General features: G+C 37.5%; 1 protein-coding gene across 1 annotated transcript in view; it reads right to left on the reverse strand.

Moving 5' to 3' along the window:
- Positions 1-19,114, reverse strand: part of MRPS27 (mitochondrial ribosomal protein S27) — a 160,053-nt gene that overhangs the window by 19,489 nt on the left and 121,450 nt on the right. Inside the window, exons 6-8 of the mRNA XM_074200629.1 lie at positions 11,918-11,996; positions 5,836-5,951; positions 4,268-4,370 (exon numbers count right to left, since the gene is read on the reverse strand). Coding sequence (XP_074056730.1) covers positions 4,268-4,370; positions 5,836-5,951; positions 11,918-11,996 — 298 coding nt within the window. The remainder of the gene's footprint in view (positions 1-4,267; positions 4,371-5,835; positions 5,952-11,917; positions 11,997-19,114) is intronic.

Consider the following 19,114-nt stretch of genomic DNA (forward strand, 5'->3'; position numbering starts at 1 on the left):
AACTTGAATGCCAACCTGAGGGCAAAAGGGAAAATCATTACCTAAATCAATATCACAAGCCAGGAGAGGAGCAAAAGGAGGGTGGGAGGAAAGAACTATCCATGGAGAATTTGTTTTTTAAAAAAAATACAAACTAACTTTGAGCCCTTGGCAGAATCTGAAGTTCTTCTCTCTCCACCAGATTCCAACAGTACCAGGTTTTGCCACTACACATTTAATTCAGAAAGACTACTTTCAAAACAAGTCATGCTGTAACACCTTGGATGTCTTTCCAAAAGCTCAAATTAGCAATAGGGGAAGTAGAAGGACCTTTGGCCCAAAGTACACATTTATTTAACTGTTTGTCTATTTGAGGCTCTACTACGTTGGTTTGGAAGAATATACCTGCTTCATCTTTTAATAAGTATTTTTAAAAAATCGCCAAAAGCCAAAATTGGTGCAACTTGTATATAAACATCTTCACAGGGCCTGTGTCTTTATGAAGTGTAGGTGAAGTGTATTAGGTTGAAATTTGATTGAGAGATAAAAGGGATGTTCTAATTTACCCTGTGAGGGGCAGGTCAGTGGATAGAGTGGACAAAGACTCTTCTTCCTGAGTTCAAATCTGACCTCAGTCACTTACTGGCTATGACCCTTGGGCAAGTCACTTAGATCTATTTGCCTCAGTTTCCTTGTCTGTAAAATGAACTGGAGAAGGAAATGGTAAACAACTCCAGCCTCGTTCCCAAGAAAAGGGAAATAGGGGTCACAGAGTCAGACATGACTGAAACAACAGAACAATAACTTCCTTGCTTGTCCCTAGTTTAGAGAAGGTAAAGTTGGATGGTGCTGGATTTGGAGTTAGAAAGATCTTGGTTCAAATTCTGCCTCAGAAATTTACCAGCTCTAGGTCTTTGACCAAATTTAACCTCACAAGATCTGTTTCCTTAGCTATAAAATGAAGAGATTGTCTGAGATAGTTTCTAGATTCTCTCTACCAGCAAAAAATCTGTGATCCAAGGGTGTTAAAGAACTACAGATGAATCCAGTAAGTGCTAAGTTGTAAGACTTGTCTAAACATAAATCCATAATTGCAAGAACAGATCAGATGAATTAAATCCAGAGATCCTATATGAGTGAATCCCAAATTCTGCTTAGGGGGTAGCTAGGTGGTACAGAGGATACAGCACTGGCCCCAGAGTCAGGAGGACCTCAGACACTTATTATTTACTTAGCTATATGTCCTTAAGCAAGTCACTTAACCCCATTGTGTTCCAAAAAAACAAACAAATTCTGCTTAGGTATGTTTTGGAGAAATGATATCATTCTCATTTAAGTCCAAGTATGTGAGAACAGGTAAAAGTAGGGTTACAACCTGCTGAGAAGAGATCAGAATAGTTAGCTTCCCTAGGCCTAGATGAGTTAATAGAATGATAATTCTAAAAAATAGATTAAGCATTATAAATAATCATCAACATTATCTCTACTGTAATTTATATAGGGCATTAAGAGTTTGCAAAGTGTTGTACTCACATTTGACTCCTACACTAGCCCTGTAAAGATACCCCTATTTTACAAATGAGAAAACTAAAGCTTTAAGATTAAATGACTTGAGGAGGGGCTAGGTGGTGCAGTGGATAAAGCACAGTCCCTGGAGTCAGGAGTACCTGGGTTCAAATCCGATCTCAGACACTTAATAATTACCAAGCTGTGTGGCCTTGGGCAAGCCACTTAACCCCATTTGCCTTGCAAAAAAATAAACTAAAAAAAAAAAAGATTAAATGACTTGTACAAAGTCACAAAGCTAAAAGATTTGAACCCAAGTCTTCTCAAATCCATATCCAGGACTCTTATCTACCATGTCAAACTACCTTTCTAATACAGAAAAGCCTTGTATGTTTTGGTTTACTTGTTTTTAGGATCAGGAAGATTTCTTTCATATTCTTTTTTTTGCCTATTCTATAATTCTGGATTTATATCTGAAATGGAAGCTTATTGACAGTCCTAGAGTTGAAAGACAAGTTACCTAGGAGAGGCCTCCCCTGGCTCCAAGGGGAGGTCATACGACAAGGAAGTGACCATGGTCTCCACAACTGGAAACTGGCATTCTTTTTTTTTTTGCAAAACAATGGGGTTGAGTGACTTGCCCAAGGTCACACAGCTAGGTTATTATTAAGTGTCTGAGACCAGATATGAACTCAGGTCCTCCTGACTCTGGGGCCAGTGTTCTATCCACTGCACCACCTAGCTACTCTAAGTTGGCATTGTTTATGGCTCATTGGTAGGGACCCTCTGGAGTACATATGTTTCTCTTTCAATTGAATTGAAATCCAGATTTGTTCAAAAGACTTGGGTTCTAGTCCTAACTTAACTAATAACTTGTTTTGTAACCTTTTATTGCAACTTTTTAATTTCCTGCCTCATCTGTGAAAAGAAGGGTGGCTGAGATCAAGGATTCTGAAGCCCCCTTCATGTTATTCATTCATTTTTTTTCAGTTGTGTCTGCTTCTCTGTAACCCCATTTCCTTCTCCAGTTTATTTTACAATTCTCTTTCAATGGAATACAGGTGGCCACTGTAATATCATATTATTTTCTCCCAACAGCAAGCCATTGTATTCATAAATCAATTGTTCAGTGACAAATCAGAGCATCCTGAGGCACCTGGGCTACTTCTTTCTGAGATGAAAGGCACTAGGGTAAACTGGTGAGAATGTTAGATTTGAAGTTAAGAGGAATTAGGTTCAAATTCTGCTTCTTATTAACCCTGTGAGCTAAGGAAGTTACCTAACTCATTCTAGACTCAATTTTGTTAACTGTAAAATGAGAATAACAATAGTGCCCAGTGTGACTGTGAGGAACAAAAGAGAAAATGATTGCAAAATACTCTGCAAACCTTAAATTGTTACATTAGTGTGATGAGCTATTGAGTTTTACCCTCAAAATTTCTCTTCACATTTGAATATCCACTGAAAATAATTTGCTATAATAAAAACAATGATAGCTAGGATTTGCAAAAAACACTGTCAGTACATTACTTTATTTGATCTTCACAAGAAACATGTAAAGTTGTTACTGTTATCACTTCCATTTTACAGACAAGAAAACTGATTCTGAGAATAACTGTCCAGGGTCATATAGCTACTAAGTTTCTGGAATAGAATTTGAACTCAGGTCTTCCCAACTGAGTCCTGTGCTCTATCCCATGCATCAGCTTGATGTTTCAGTAAAAATAGATTACAAATTCTCATTTTTTCCAGCTTTTCCTGAAGTATAAGATTAAAAGAAATTAGGAAACATGTGTTAGTATTAGAAAATACAAACATGGGCTAATTTTGAACATTTCAGAACATGCCATAAAATGTTGGTGCAGCTAGGTGAAAATATGGATCAGGTAAGTGGGCCTGGAGTCAAGAAGACTCACCTTCCTAAGGTCAGACCTGACTTCAGAAACTTACTAGCTGGGCAATCGCTTCATCCTGTTGGCCTCAGTTTCCTCATCAGTAAAATAAACTGGAGAAGGAAATGGGGTTACAGAGAAGCAGACACAACTGAAAAAAAATGAATGAATAACATGAAGGGGGCTTCAGAATCCTTGATCTCAGCCACCCTTCTTTTCACAGATGAGGCAGGAAATTAAAAAGTTGCAAGAAAAGGTTACAAAACAAGTTATTAGTTAAGTTAGGACTAGAACCCAAGTCTTTTGAACAAATCTGGAGCTTATTCTACTATAGTAGAATTTCCTTATGTTTAAGTTTCTCTATGTTTGCTGGTCCAGTATTAACCTCAAGAGGCCAGTAGAGGTCATTTTAAAATAAAATAAAGAAAAAGGTTCTTCTCTTTATCAACCTATCACACTAACTCTTTTTTTTTTAAGGTTTTTGCAAGGCAAATAAGGTTAAGTGGCTTGCCCAAGGCCACACAGCTAGGTAATTCTTAAGTATCTGAGACCGGATTTGAACCCAGGTACTCCTGACTCCAAGGCCAGTGCTTTATCCACTACATCACCTAGCCGCCCCTATCACACTAACTCTTGCTGAAAAATTTAGGACTGCCAGAGCTCAATCTCATTTGCCACTGTGGGCTTGGTACTGTTACATTTTAAATAATTTCTATTTAACTGTAAAAAGACCTCAGTTCTATCAATAGTGTTTTTTCTATGTCTGTTAGCAAATGTTACACTGGAATTTCACTGGAGAACTTAATTCAAATGAGATTATCAGTAAACTAGAAGATCAGTATCAACTACATATCAGTAAAGAAAAAACACAGGTTATGCACACAACTCACCCAGAAGCGCATAGCCGTACAACTGGGAACTCAAGTACACAGTGTTCTCCTGTTTTAGGCCCAGCAGTAACAAGGATGCACCAAAATTTTTCTCCTCCTCCCACTACAAGAAAGCACAAAGATAAATGCTTTTGGTAAGCCATGTTGACTTGAAATGTTCACAGCCTAGAGAAAAACACACAGACACATATATACAAATTGGTATGAAGAAGCAAACAATTAAATTCTTACACAATTCAGTAAGCATAAGAATGTCTCTTCTTGATAGCTTGGTTAAAATGCATTACTTCTAGATTGCTTTTAAGGGGATATGTATGTTTCAGAAAAAAATTCAAACTAATTAGGCAAATATTTAGCAATAGTTTCTTTCAGAGGGCAAAATTATAGTTGACTAAAACTGAAGCAAAAAATACAAACAGCATCTCTGGGTCTGCCACTGACTCCTAAGAGCAATGGCCAGGGGACCCACTGGAGACACTATGACTCAGGGGACATGCTATCAGACTCCCAGGCTGGCAAAGGTATGATGAAATGTGGTTGGTGATAAATTAGATCACTTATAAGACTTTGGGCTAGCTGGATGAGCAGTAAAAGCCAGGAAACAGAGCTAACTTTGTTCTGATCCTGGGTTGCTGCTTAATCATTAGGACTAAGTCAGAGGAATGACTAGGACTTCTGGTCAGAGCAAGAAAACTAAGGTTTGTGTAAGAGAGTCCCAAAACCCTTTCAGTATCCTTGTGCTACTCAGGCCTTCAAAGATCTCAGTTTGATCTTTCTCTCTGGCAAAACAGATAGCAACCTTTTTTTTCAGGCCCTACCTGTTTCAAGATTAGCCTTAGTGTTATTTCTCATGTTTCCTCAATATTTTGGACAATTATTTAGAGAGGGAAAAGCAATCCAAGTAAGTATATGGACTTGAAATACATGTATGATTAAGTGCCTAACTCATAAGTCATTTGGTTTTCAAAAACAAACCATGCCAAAATATGAGAAGCTTGACTTTCACTTATAAAATGAGGTAGAATTAAACCTGGTAAGGTGAGATTTTACTTTTAAAAGTGTTATTATTAAATGACAGATTTTTGCCCCCCTCCTCTTGCTCTGAGTGATAAGGTAAATCAGTAAAATATACAGTAAGAATAATAATGAAATATGAAAAACTGAGACCCACAACTAAATATCTAATTTTTTGAAACTTTCTAAAACTTTAATGACTTAGAGGTTATCTTAAACATTAATAACTTTAACAAATGCTATAACTGGTAACTGCAACATCATCTCTTTTGAAGAGCTCAGTCCAGTTTCCTGATATTTGCAGCCAAACCATGTTATTTTTTACAAGTACAGAAGTGACAGGTAAACTATCATTCAAGCCCATTTAGTTTCCTAAGGCATCCAAGTTTCCATTTACTGAAACCAGTAACACAAGAAATCTATTTTCTCTTTTAGCTTAATCTTCAGGGTTTTTAGCCAAACACAAATGGATTTCAATGTTTGCCATTTTAACTCAATCAGCATTCACAGTTTGGCTTTTCTCAGACTGAAAGAATTTAATGAGGAACACTTACGCTGAATTCTGATTTCTTTGCTAGACAATGGTACAAAACATGGAGGGAGAGAAGCTGGGTTGAGGTGGCATCAAAGTCTTCCTGCAGCATGACCTGAAAAACCACTGCTAAGGCATCTGAAAGGGAGAACAAGTCAGAAAAAAAAATGAATTAAATCTCAAATAAGCCAATCAACTGGTATTTATCAATAAATTGGTCAACAAACATTTTCTGAACACCATAAACCCCCAAATAATGGGAACTTACCTTCTAATAATTCTAATAATAGGTGGTTGGGCAGAGTCAGGAAGACCTGAGTTCATATAAGGCCTTTGACATTTATAGCTGTGTCCAAGGGAAGTGACTAGACAAGTCACACACACACACACACACACACACGTATTATCAGCTAAAGAAACTGAGTCAGAGAAAAGGGATATCTGTATCTCTCAGACTCTAGTGGAATACAGGGATCAAATTTTCTGCCTGCCACACTGGATTCTCTTCCTACTTCTGGAGCACTGATGAAGGGCTGAGGACATTTCAAACAACTTTCCTTTGGAAAGTCATTAAACTATTCTAGGCCTCACTATTCTCATATTTAAAATGATCCTCAGTTAGAAAACTGGTGGTGAAAAATAAGGAATGGATGATTCCATTAAAACTAAGGAAGTAAGAAGCAGCACTTCTACAAATCTGAAGTACCTGTGGTGTGGGGGGGAGAATCTAACACAAACAAGTTTGTTTCCATAAAAGTGCTAGTCATAGGAGACCACACTTTGAACAATTTTCTCTTCCCTGGATATTCTACAATATAAATGAAAATCAAGCAGTTCAAGGTCAAAGTTCCCCCTTCAGTGACATGTTCTCAAAGTAGAGGATACTAATATTGATTTAAAATGTAAGTTGCAGGAAAGCTAGATGGCACAGTGGATAGAGCACCAACCCTGGAGTCAGGAGTACCTGAGTTCAAATCCGGCCTCAGACACTTAATAATTACCTAGCTGTGTGGCCTTGGGCAAGCCACTCAACCCCATTGCCTTGCAAAAAACAAAACCAACAACAACAAAAAACTAGAACTTTCTAGAATCAATTGGGCAAATAAAGAAACTGAGTAAGGGGTGGTCGATGACTTTTTCACAGGAGGCTGTTACTTTGTTGTTCAATTGTTTCAATGATGTCTGACTCTTCCTGACCCCATTGGACTGTTCTTGGCAAAGATACTGAAGGGGATTGCCATTCTTTCTCCAGCTTTTTTAAAAGGTGAAGAAACTGTGGCAAATAGGGTGAAGTGCTTTGCCCATGGTCACACAGCTGGTTAATGTGAGGTCACATTGGAACTAGGAAAGAAGTCCAGGCCCAGCACTCTTTAAAGTCAATCTGTGACAAGATAGAGGCTGAAAGTAATAAGAACATAATTCAAAATAAAGACAAGCTAGACATTCAATTTTAAAAAAATGATAGTAATTAGAAGTTCATCTATTATGTGAATAATAGTATTTTAGTGAAACCAAAATCATGTTTTTAAAATTTTTGTTTTGGGGCAGCTAGGTGGCACAGTGGATAAAGCACCGGCCCTGGAGTTAGGAGTACCTGGGTTCAAATCTTGTCTCAAACACTTAATAATTACCTAGCTGTGTGGCCTTGGGCAAAGCCACTTAACCCCATTTGCCTTACAAAAACCTTAAAAAAAAATTTTTTTTTTGTTTCTTCTGTATTCTTTTGGTTTTGATTCTCTATTTTAATCAGCCTGGTCAATGAAATTAAGTTGTCCTGAACAATCAACTCAATGTTTCTATAGAATAATAGTACTATAGAATTTTTACAATTCATTTTGTAGCTTTTATAGAATAGAATGAACAGATAATAAAAACAAATAATTTAGTGCTTTACTCTTTCCAAAGTCAATCCACTCATCAAGCAATCACTAATTATTTATTACATGGTTAATTTGTGTTTAGAATTAGGTAAAAGCCTTGGATACCACATAAAAAATGTAATAATCTCTATTCTGAAAGTGCTTGTTTTTCTTTTCTTAGAAAGATTTTATTTATTTTGAGTTTTACAATTTTTCCCTTAATCTTGCTTCCTTTCCCCCACCCCCACAGAAGGCAATTTGCCAGTCTTTACATTGTTTCCATGGTAGACATTGATCCAAATTGAATGTGATGAGAGAGAAATCATATCCTTAAGGAAGAAAAATAAAATATAAGAGATAAAAGTAAATATCAGTGTTTTTTTGTAAAATTAAAAGTAATAGTCTTTGGTCTTTGTTCGAACTCCACAGTTCTTTCTCTGGATACAGATGGAATTCTCCATTTCAGTTACCCCAGAATCGTCCCTGATTGTTGCACTGATGGAATGAGCAAGTCCATCAAGGTTGGTCATTGCCCCCATGTTGCTGTTAGGGTGCACAGTGTTTTTCTGGTTCTGCTCATTTCACTCAGCATCAGTTCATGCAAAATCCCTCTAGGCTTCCCTGAATTCCCATCCCTCCTGGTTTCCAATAGAACAATAGTGTTCCATGACATACATATACCACAGTTTGTTAAGCCATTCTCCAATCGAAGGACATTTATTGATTTCCAATTCTTTGCCACCACAGACAGGGGTGCTATGAATATTTTTGTACAAGTGATGTTTTTACCCTTTTTCATCATCTCTTCAGGATATAGACCCAGTAGTGGTATTGCTGGATCAAAGGGTGTGCACATTTTTGTTGTCCTTTGGGTGTAGTTCCAAATTGCTCTCCAGAAAGGTTGGATGAGTTCACAGCTCCACCAACAATATATGAGTGTCCCAGATTTCCCACATCCCTTCCAACATTGATCTTTGTCCTTTCTGGTCATAATGGCCAGTCTGAGAGGTGTGGTACCTCAGAGATGCTTTAATTTGCCTTTTTCTAATAAGTAATGATTTATGACTATGGATTGCTTTAATTTCCTCGTCTGTAAATTACCTTTGCATATCCTTTGACCATTTGTCAAATGGGGAATCGCTTGGGTTTTTTTTGAAGATTAAAATTATTTTTCTAACAGAAACATACACACATACTCAAAAGTATGTTCAGAATAAATACAAGCCAGCTAGTCATGGTCAGTCAAAAAGTATTGATTTATCTACTTTATGGTTTTGCATGACTATACATTTTTAATCTATTTTTTTAAAACTTGCTTTCTCAATGACAGAGAGAAGGCAGAGAATTCAGAACTCAAAGTTTTAAAAATGAATGTTTTTTGTTTTGGGAAAAATAAAAACAAAATAAAATAAATAAAATCATTTATAACATGACCCCTGCCTACCTTTCTAGTTGTCTTATGCTCTACAGTCTGGTGCATTTGGATGCCTTGTTGTTCCATCTCCCAACTCTGGTCATTCTCCCTGGCCGTCTCCCATGGGGTTGTCTCCCCAGCTTCCCTGAAGTCTTAGCTAAGGTGCTACAAGACCCCTTTTCTGACTCTCTTTGATGTTAATAACTTCTCTCTGAGATAATCTCTAATTTATCCTGCATATATCAGATTTGTAGTTATCTGCAGGCTGTCTCTTTTACTAGATTGTAAGGTTTTGGGGAATAGGCACTAGTTTTGGCCTTTCTTTAAATCTCAAGTTAGCACGGTGTCTCGCATAGAATAGGCACTCAATAAAGGCTTGTTGACTTGACTGACTTCTCATGAAATCTTGGCAAGACACTTTTTTGAGTCTCAGTTTCTTCAGCTATAAAATGAAGGAATTAGACTAGATGGTTCCCCTGATATTGCTTTTAGCATTAATTCCAAAGAGTATATTTAGAGATTGTGTGTCTGTGTGTGTGTGTGTGTGTGTGTGTGTGTGTGTGTGTATGTATAGAGGAAGGGACACTGCCAACTTCTCCCCTTTTCCTCACTGACACTAGAAACAATTGCTATTTATATTGAAGACAAAGGATGACAAAATTACTCCTGGTAATGTCAGGAGAAAGCACACTGGGTGAACTTTTTGTGACAATTTTATAGGAAGACTTAGATAAGAATTGTTTGGGATATGAAAGCACGGATAGTTCAAACACTGAGAGAATTTATAAACAGATATCATAAATTTATTGAATATTTTAAAATGATCAAAGCACTTTTCAAGCATGATCTTATTCTAGCCTAACAACAGCCCTATTGTGAAAGTAGCATAGGTAGCTTTATTTCCATTCTACAAGTATTCCCTACAAGCAGGGAAATTGAGGCTTGGACAAGTTAAGTATCTGCCTATCATTATATAGGGGGTCATCACATCAGAAGTGTGATTTGAATCTAGGTTTTCTGACTCCCAAATGCTGATCCTTATAATTTCCTGCTCATTGTTATTTTGCGTCCACTAAAGCTCTACATTGGTGCCTCATAATAATGACCCTTGGCTATGTTAGCAAAGTAGTTACTGATCAAACTAGAAAGGTTTTTTGTACAGGCCCAGCGAGAGACCATTTTTAATCTAAAAACAAACTTGGTGAGAATTAAGTTTGGAGAGATTTATGATGAGAGTTGCGTACTAGGTGTAGAATTTTTTTTGAGTCAAAGGAGCTCATGAAGAGTATATATCAAAGCATTGGAGGGACTGCCATTTTGACTTGCTGGAGGATATATCCATACATATGAAGTCATGGAACTTTCAACTACTGATGTCAAGAATGACAGAGCTTTCATGTCTGGCGAAAATCTATGTTTTTTCTTTGGCTTTCCAAAGGGGGTGGGGCAGGAACAGGCTTTGGATTTAAGATTGTTTTTTTAATTTCACAGTGCTGGAACTTTAGAACCAAATTCAATTTCGGAGGAAGAGATGGTAGAGAGCCAATACTAAAATTGTGTATTGGGTCCAATGTCCTCTTTTAACAAATTAGAGAGTTGAAACCCAGAGATATGAAATAACTCACCAATTTCTTTATAATGAGTTAAGGCTAAGACTTTAGATTCCTAGATTCAGCATTCTTCCCACTATACCATGGCTGACTGTTACTGCTGGTTCTTATTTAAAATACAATAAGTTATAAATTTAAAAAAAATTTTTGTGCCATGATTGTGCCAAATAATACCGTTTATTTCTAAAGTTGCTTCCAGTTCTAAATATATGCCTCTATGATCAGAAAATAAAATAAAAAATCAACAATCACTTTATACAAACTTGTGACCAGTGAGCCAGACAATTTATATTTTATTAAAATACATACTCCTTTAACCTGAAAAACTGGGGTTGGAACCAAAGAAAAATGATCTCAAGTTTCTAAAAGTAGTTTTATAGGAAAAGAACTTTTGATTAAATTCACCTGTCTGGCCAAAGAATTTGATACAGAACATGAAGCTTGTGATGTTCTGGAAGTGAATCTCAGCATAGTTAAGTAACATCTCAGTGACTTTGGAGGTCAAGTCACCAAATTTCTCTGAGCCAGTTTCCTCCTTTGTAACATGAAGTTGTACTCAATGTCCTTTGAGGTCCCCTTCAGCTCTAGCTGAAGGTTTGCAAAACACTTCATATATGTTATCTCCTAACAAGGCATCATAAACATATTACAACCTCACCATTGTCCTCAAGACAACCATTCAATGGATCATTTCTTGGTACTTGTGATGGGTCTGGATAATTAGAATTTCCTACTCTTTATTTATTTAATCAGAGCTTATTGATTAGAGTTTGATCCTCCCAACAGTCTTTTGAGATTTTATTATCCTTATTTTAGTGAGGAAACTCTAAGTGATTTGAACAGAGTCAAGCAGCTAAGACAAATCTGGGCAGCATATAAACTCCTATCTTCATGAATCCAGGTTTAGCAATTCTCCTCAATATACCACCCATTGCCATCTCTGATTTGTTATCTTGGGCATATCCCAAAGATTAACCTATGTAAGCCTCAATTGTCTTATCTGCCAAATGAGAATACCCTCCCTCAAAGAGATTATTCTGAGGGGCAGATATGATAACATATATGAAAACTTTAAAGTTATGATGTAAGGAGCATACAGTAATTTAGTTGAGAGTAAAAAACAAAAACAAAAAAAACCAAACAATTGATTCTTTAGTTCTAGGGTCTTGGGTCTCACACTTCTTTATGTAGAGTATATCTAAGGAATTACGATTTTCTTACCTTTATAATTTTCTTGCTTTATAAAAAAATCCATGAGTAAGTTGAATGTAAAGTTGTCTGGGAAAATTCCATATTGTACCTGAAACAAAGGAACAAAGAAAGACATGAAAGGAGAGAAATTAATCCACTTTAACTCGGTCTGAAATACAAGCTAACTACATTGCACTCATGAGAAACATCACTACTAAATCCAAGGAAGTGATTTCACTGAATCATTTCTTGGCTGGATAAGCAGAGGTTGCTACTCTTGAAACATATAATCAGAGCTTGTTGGTTAGAATTAAACAAAGAAAGTGAGGAGTCAGGAGTGGTGTTGGACATAAAACATTTGAATGTGAAAAACAATGGCTAAGCCTACCACCATTTGATAGGCTTCTTTTTTTAAACAGCAAGCTAATTCTGTGATTTCATGGGTTTTGAATTTTCACAAGGACCCAATCAGAAGTCATATGCAAAAACAGACTTCAAGAGACATCATAGCATTTGCAAGCTCTCTGATCAGCTTCAATAGATTCCTGAATCTCCCCAAATCACTAAAAAAAAAACCAAATCAAACCAACCCAGGCAAAAAAAAAAATCTAACAACACTTCTTACCAAGGTCATAGGACCTGTAATTAATAACTGGCTTTACATAATAATAATAAACTGGCTCTAGATTGCATCTTTGATTTTTCTTAAAATTATCATTAACTCAATTAGCCTGGTTTCAGTAGCTCTATGCCTTTTAAAAGTTCTACTATATGCTGACTCTTTATATTCCTTAAAACTCTATACCCTGTCCTTTTTCTGCTTTCTCCCATCTCTGTACTTTCATCATCTCTCCAGCTCCTTAATGATGATGAAGATGATAATTATAATGCTAATAAAGGATAATAATAATGTTATTTGACTGTACCAAAAATCTCAGTACAGTTTTTAGCTTTAAGAACTTCAGAATTATAAATGTTACAAACTTTAAAAAATCATTCAAAAGTTTAATTATTGAAATTAGTCTTATGAATTTTGAATACAAAAATTTAAATGCTAATTTTAACAAGAAAATTATATTTCTGGATGACATTTTTCCCAGACTGGTCAACAGATCCTCCTCTCATTTGGTCACCTTGATTAATTGATGTATTTTTATTATACTTATTTCTTGTACATCTCATCTCGAGGCTAGATTTATAAATGTAATTCTTTTAATCACTGAGTAGCAGTTGGTAAAAGTTTATAAAAATTACTACATGGGTAGTATCAAATTCAACTAGAAGCAACGGCTACTAAAACCATACATAAGGATCTGTATAGGCTGCATGCTGACTTAGAAAATCACAAATTAATAGTCTGTTTTCTTAAATTCTATTTATTTTGTCAAATATTTCTTAGTTACATTTTAATTTTGGTTCAGACTTTCCCTGAGAGTCTACTGATGGGGCATATTTGATTCCTCAGTACTACAGAAAGGTAGACCACAAGATGTGGTTATATTTAATTTTAAAATTTCATTTGTAAGTTTGGAGCATTTACATTCTGGAGTTCTTCAAGCTTAAAACTACACTAAGACTTTTGGGACACCCTCTACAATGCCTTAAACTTTCCTACAGAATTCATCTTTTTTGAATTACACATCATCTTTTGAATGCACTCAACTGATCTATGGGGTGGGCAATATTATTTCCAAACAGAGGCTAAGAGGATTAAATGACTTGCTTATGGTCACAAACCTAGTAGGTATCAAAAGGTGGGATCTGATCACTATGTCCCTTCTGATTCCAAGTTTGATATAATTTCCACTTTAATAATCATGAAGCTTGTGATGTTCTGGAAGTGAATCTCAGCATAGTTAAGTAACATCTCAGCGACTTTGGAGGTTAAGTCACCAAATTTCTCTGAGCCAGTTTTCTCCTTTGTAACATGAAGTTGTACTCAATGTCCTTTGAGGTTTGTTAAGAGGGCATTGGACCCAATACAAAATTTAGTATTGGCTCTCTACCGTCTCTTCTTCCAAAAATGAATTTGGTTTTAAAGTTCCAGCACTGTGAAATCTCTTCCTCTAAGGTCCAATATATGTTCCATCCTCTCCAGGATCTTCCCTCCTCCCTCTCCACTCCTCATCAAGGCGGGGTAGAGTGTTGGGAGTAGAGAAGAACTGAGTTCAAAGCCCAAATCACATGTCTTAACTATGAGGGCTAGGGCAAATTACTTAATGTCATTGAGCCTCAGTTTCCTCATATATCAAACGGGAATAATAAAAACACTTACCTCATAAGGCTGCTATGAGGAACAAATAGGATGTTCTATATACACACACACGTATGTATGTGTGTGTGTTTAGAGATGTATAAAGCATTTTGTAAACTTTAAAAATATATAATATACAAATGTCTTATTATTTTTTCATCTTTCTTAAATTTCTCACAGCAATTTATCTAACATTGTCATTTATTTTGTTGCTTAGAGTTTACAGTCAATGTCCAACTCTACATGAGTCCTTTTAGGGTTTTTTTGGCAAAGGATAGTTTGTTATTTCTTTCTTCAGCTCATTTTACAGATGAGAAAATGAAGGCAAATAGGATTAGGTGACCTGCTTACAGCCAAGTTAACAAGTGTCTGAGGCCAGATTTGAACTTACATCTTATCTTCATTGATCACAGGCCTAGCACTCTCTCCACTGAGTCATCTAGCTACTTTGTACCATAGCTAGTTATAATCAGCATGCCCCAAAAGTCTTAGTGCAGTTTTAAGGTTTATCTTAAAAGACTTTTGGACACCCTGTAAATGTTTCATTTCTTCTTCCTTCTCCCCTCCCCCCCTTAGATTATGAGATCCCTCAGTCCATAGCCTGCATGAGCCTGCATGATAGCTACTGAGTAATCCAGAATGATAAAAAAAAAAAGCTGAATAAATGAAATTATAAATGTACATCCAGATTACTGTGCATTACCAGGGTCAAAGAAGAAGTCAGATGAGAATCAGAATTTTAGAGTTGGCAGACTTATGAGTCCATCTGGTCCCAATCAATCCCTCATTTTCAAATTAAGAAAGGAAGAGGAGTTAAAGTGACTCATCCAATGTTCAGTGGAGCAATCCCAGACTCCTGCCTCCCAGTACAGTGCTTTTAAGAGAACCCAAGAGAAACTTAAGAGAAATTTAATGTCCTTTATGCCTAAAAGGTCATCCACTGCATCCTGGGTCATGGCTTGATTTTTATCTCTAGAAGACCAAGTGAGGCTGATAACTTTGGGAAGCTCTGCCTCACTTAAATCCATTTCATGCACAAGTCAAGACACTACCCCAGGATATCATTGGTTTTATATATATAAAGAAATCATTGTAGGTCCAGAATGAAGAGAGCTCAGTGATTCCTGAAGAGCATTTGTAAGGCTGATTAAGATGAATCATTTTTTGGTCTCATGCAAGGTAGTGTTAGTGGACCAGTGTTATCTGTCCTTCATTCTCAAAGACCATGATATCAGGGAGGTGATCCATGACAAGCACATGAATGGGATTTGAGTGAGAGGGTGCTGTGCTAAGTCACCAACCTTACCCTCTCCTCTAGAATCATCTGGGTCCAGTGATCTGATATGGATCAGAATGACTTGAGATGGCCTGGGATGTAAGGAAATCAGGATTAAAGCGACTTACCCAAGGTCACATAGCCAGTAAGTGGCAAGTGTGTGAGGCTGGATTTGAACTCATCTTCCTAACTCCAAGACCAGTGCTCTATCTACTACACTACTTAGCTGCCATGTGGCCCAATATGGCATATATTACAGATGGGAAAAGACTTTTACACTATAAAGAAAGTAGACTGGTCAGGAAGAATGTGGTTTTCTTGCTTGGAAAACTGATGAGCTTAAAAGAGTAAACAATGCTGTAGTCTCTTATTCTCTTAAAGTGACATCATTCTTCTTGAACCAACATTTATCATGGAAGGAAGAGGATATCTCTTTTCTAATTTATTCCTCCCAACTTTACCCATAGCTAACTATATAATTATTAGACTCAGATTTCACTCCCAATCCTGAAATAAACCCCTCTGGAGTGGTTAATGAATGCCACTCAGTGAAAGGCCAGGTAGAATAGTGGCAAAAGAGTATTGGAGTCAAAAGATCTGGTTCAAACCCCAGCTCTGAACTTTTTTTTAACTAGGTGGCCATGGGAAAGTAATTTAATTTCTGAGCCTAAATTTCTAATCTGTAAAATGAAGCGGCTGGAATAAATGACCTTTGAGCTCTAAATTTCTGGTCCTAAGCTAGCTCTAACAGGCAGGATAGGATATTATTATTATTATTATTATTATTATTATTATTATTATTATTACTACTACTACTACTACTACTACTACTACTACTACTACTACTACTACTTTAACTGAGGTCTAAAGCCTAAGGATGAGAGGGAATGTTGCACAGAGGATAGAGAGCTGACCTTAGAGTCATCAGGAAAACCTGGGTTCAAGGACCACTTTTGATAGAGTGGCTGTGTGACTCTGGGTAAACTCACTTTTATTTGCTGATTTACATTGATAAACAGTTTCTTCACTGAAGGCTCCCTATCTGTACCAATAAAATCACTGGTCCAAAAAAACCCAGAAAGGTTAGAATCAGTGAGGAAATCAGGAAAAAAGTATCATTAGGATAATGGAACCAATCAGTCAATAATCATTTTCACCCTAGGACTTCCCCTTATTGGTGACTCCCTCACCAGTTCCATCATTTGGGAAAGGGCCTTAGTCATGGTTCTTTCAGTCTTGCCTCAACTCTCTCTAGACTTTACTTTTTTTTCTTCACCTTCTGTACTGCCTCTGATTGGGTATCTTCCTCCACTCCTTCCCCAGCCCCAGTGCCACCCCCCAGCAAGTTTCTGTATTGTCTGTCCTCATAAGAATGTTAAGTTCCTTTGGATAAAAATTGATTCATTTGCTTATTCATATCCTCAGCACTTAATACACTGTCTGGCATCTAGTAAACTCTTAATAAATTCATTCTCTACCACCTCCCCCCCACATCTGCTCTTTTCCCCTCCTCATGTATCACACTGTAGTAGGTGATGGGGATACAAAGACATAAACAGTCCCTGCCCTTAAGGAGTTTACATTTTATCTAGAGAAACAAATGTGCATCTAAGCACAAACAGAATAAGCACAAAGCAAATTCTAGGAAATGGTGAGGATGGAGGGGTGGAGGAGGGCACTAGCACTTGGTGAATCTTAGGAAAGGTCTTAGGTAGGAGGTGGCACTTAAGCAGAGGGAACGCTGAAGGAGGGTATTCCAGCATTGCAAACCACTCAGGCAAAGGCCCAGAGACAGAAGGAGTGCTACGTGTGGGGCAGAAAGCAGGCTGGTTTAGCTAGTGTAGAGCATGTGAAGGGGAGCAGTGGGTAAAAAAAGCCTGGCAAAGCAGCCTGAAGCCAGGAAGTGAAGGACTTTAAATGTCAAATGAAAGAATTTGTAGCTAGGGAAAGGGAGTTAATAATTAGCTTGATGCATGAACTTACAAAGGTCTGGGAAACACTGGTTGGAGCCAGAAAGACCTGGGTTCAAACCTGACCTCAGACACTCTCTAACGGGTAACTCAGGGCAAGACGTTTAACTTCTGTTTGTTTCAGGTTCCTCAACTGGGGATAAAAGCAGAAATCTATGTCCCTGGGTTATTGTAAGAGACAAATTAGACAATATTTATAAAACACTTAACACAGTGCCTGGCATATAATAGGGGCTTATTTCTTTCCTTCCTCCCTCTTTTCCTTCCTTGTTCCCTCCCTTCCTTTCTTCCCTCCTCTCTTCTTTCCTTCTTCCCTCCCTCCCTCCCTCTTCCCTCCTTCCCTGCTCCCTTTCATCCTTCATTGCTCCCTGTTTCCTTCCTTTCTTTCTTCCTCTTTTCCTTTTTTTCCTTCCTTAATGGCAAATAAAGATGCAAAGATGTTTCTCTCAGAAAATGACTCAGTTCTTCAAGGGAGACCTTGAGAACTTTGATAAAGGATATGCTGCAGAGTCACAGAATCATTTTACAGATACAGAAACCAACAAGCCCAGAGAAGTGAAGTAATTCATCCAAGGTCACACAAAGCAATATCTGTATCCTGGGTAATCTGATTTTCTAAATCTGTTTTCACTCTATTACACTGTCTATTGTGCTTTGGCAAGAAAATAGGCCTACTCCTCCTGCCTCTTCCTCCATCCCCCCCCCCCCAATGTCTGGCTGAGCCTAGAGCTATGCTTGGGAGCCCTATAGGTATTTAAGAACACACACCCATGAATATCTTGAAAAGTTACTCTGTGTGGAGTGGAAACTTAATGCTTATAACATTAACTCATATACTAAGATCTTATTTATTTGGGGTTCTTATTTCATATCATGAGGATGAAGAAAATTCAATCCTGGATGACTATGGCAGCTAGAAGGCTGTGCGGGGCTCTACTTCCTCTTGAACTGCATTAGCTTGAGGCTGGCAGTCAAAGTGACAAGGAATGAATGTGAGGGCAATCTGAAACATCCTGTACTTGCTGTCATACTCCAAGGATCATGCAGGGCCAACAGGAATGGGCATTCCTTTTCCCCCAAGATCTTTAACTGGGACAGCTAAGCAAAACGCTGACCAAGATGACAATTTATTTCACAAACATTTAAATAAGTGGGCACCCCAGGCCAGGCACTGTGTTCACTGCAAAGGACTTTTGCCTTAGAAACCTCAGGGCATACCCCCGGCAGATGGAGAAGTGGATGAATGGAGGGAGGGAGAGATGGATAAAAGCCAAAAGACAAAAATGAAGCTGTTCCTGCTCTCCAAGCTCTTGATTCTATTGCAGGAAAATAACACACAGAGAGAAAATTAAATAGAAAATAAAAATGAAGTGTGTACAAAGCAATTTCTTGGGGGATGGCACCAGAGGATTGGGTCAAGTTTTTGTCAGACTGTGCCTAAATTAAATTTAGAGGGGTGGCTAGGTGGCACAGTGGATAAAGCACCAGTCTTGGAGTCAGGAGTACCTGGGTTCAAATCCAGTCTCAGACACTTAATCATTACCTAGCTGTGTGGCCTTGGGCAAATCACTTAACCCCATTTGCCTTGCAAAAACCTAAAAAAAAAAAATTTAGAAGGAAGCTAGAGTAGACTTTACTAGGCAGAAGTGAGCAGGAATGCAGTCTAGGAATGGAGAGTCTGTTAAGGCATCTCTGGAAATGTGAGATGGAATACTATAGAGAAGAGC

The sequence above is a fragment of the Macrotis lagotis genome, chromosome X, assembly GCF_037893015.1.
Source record: "Macrotis lagotis isolate mMagLag1 chromosome X, bilby.v1.9.chrom.fasta, whole genome shotgun sequence".
NCBI lineage: Eukaryota > Metazoa > Chordata > Mammalia > Peramelemorphia > Peramelidae > Macrotis > Macrotis lagotis.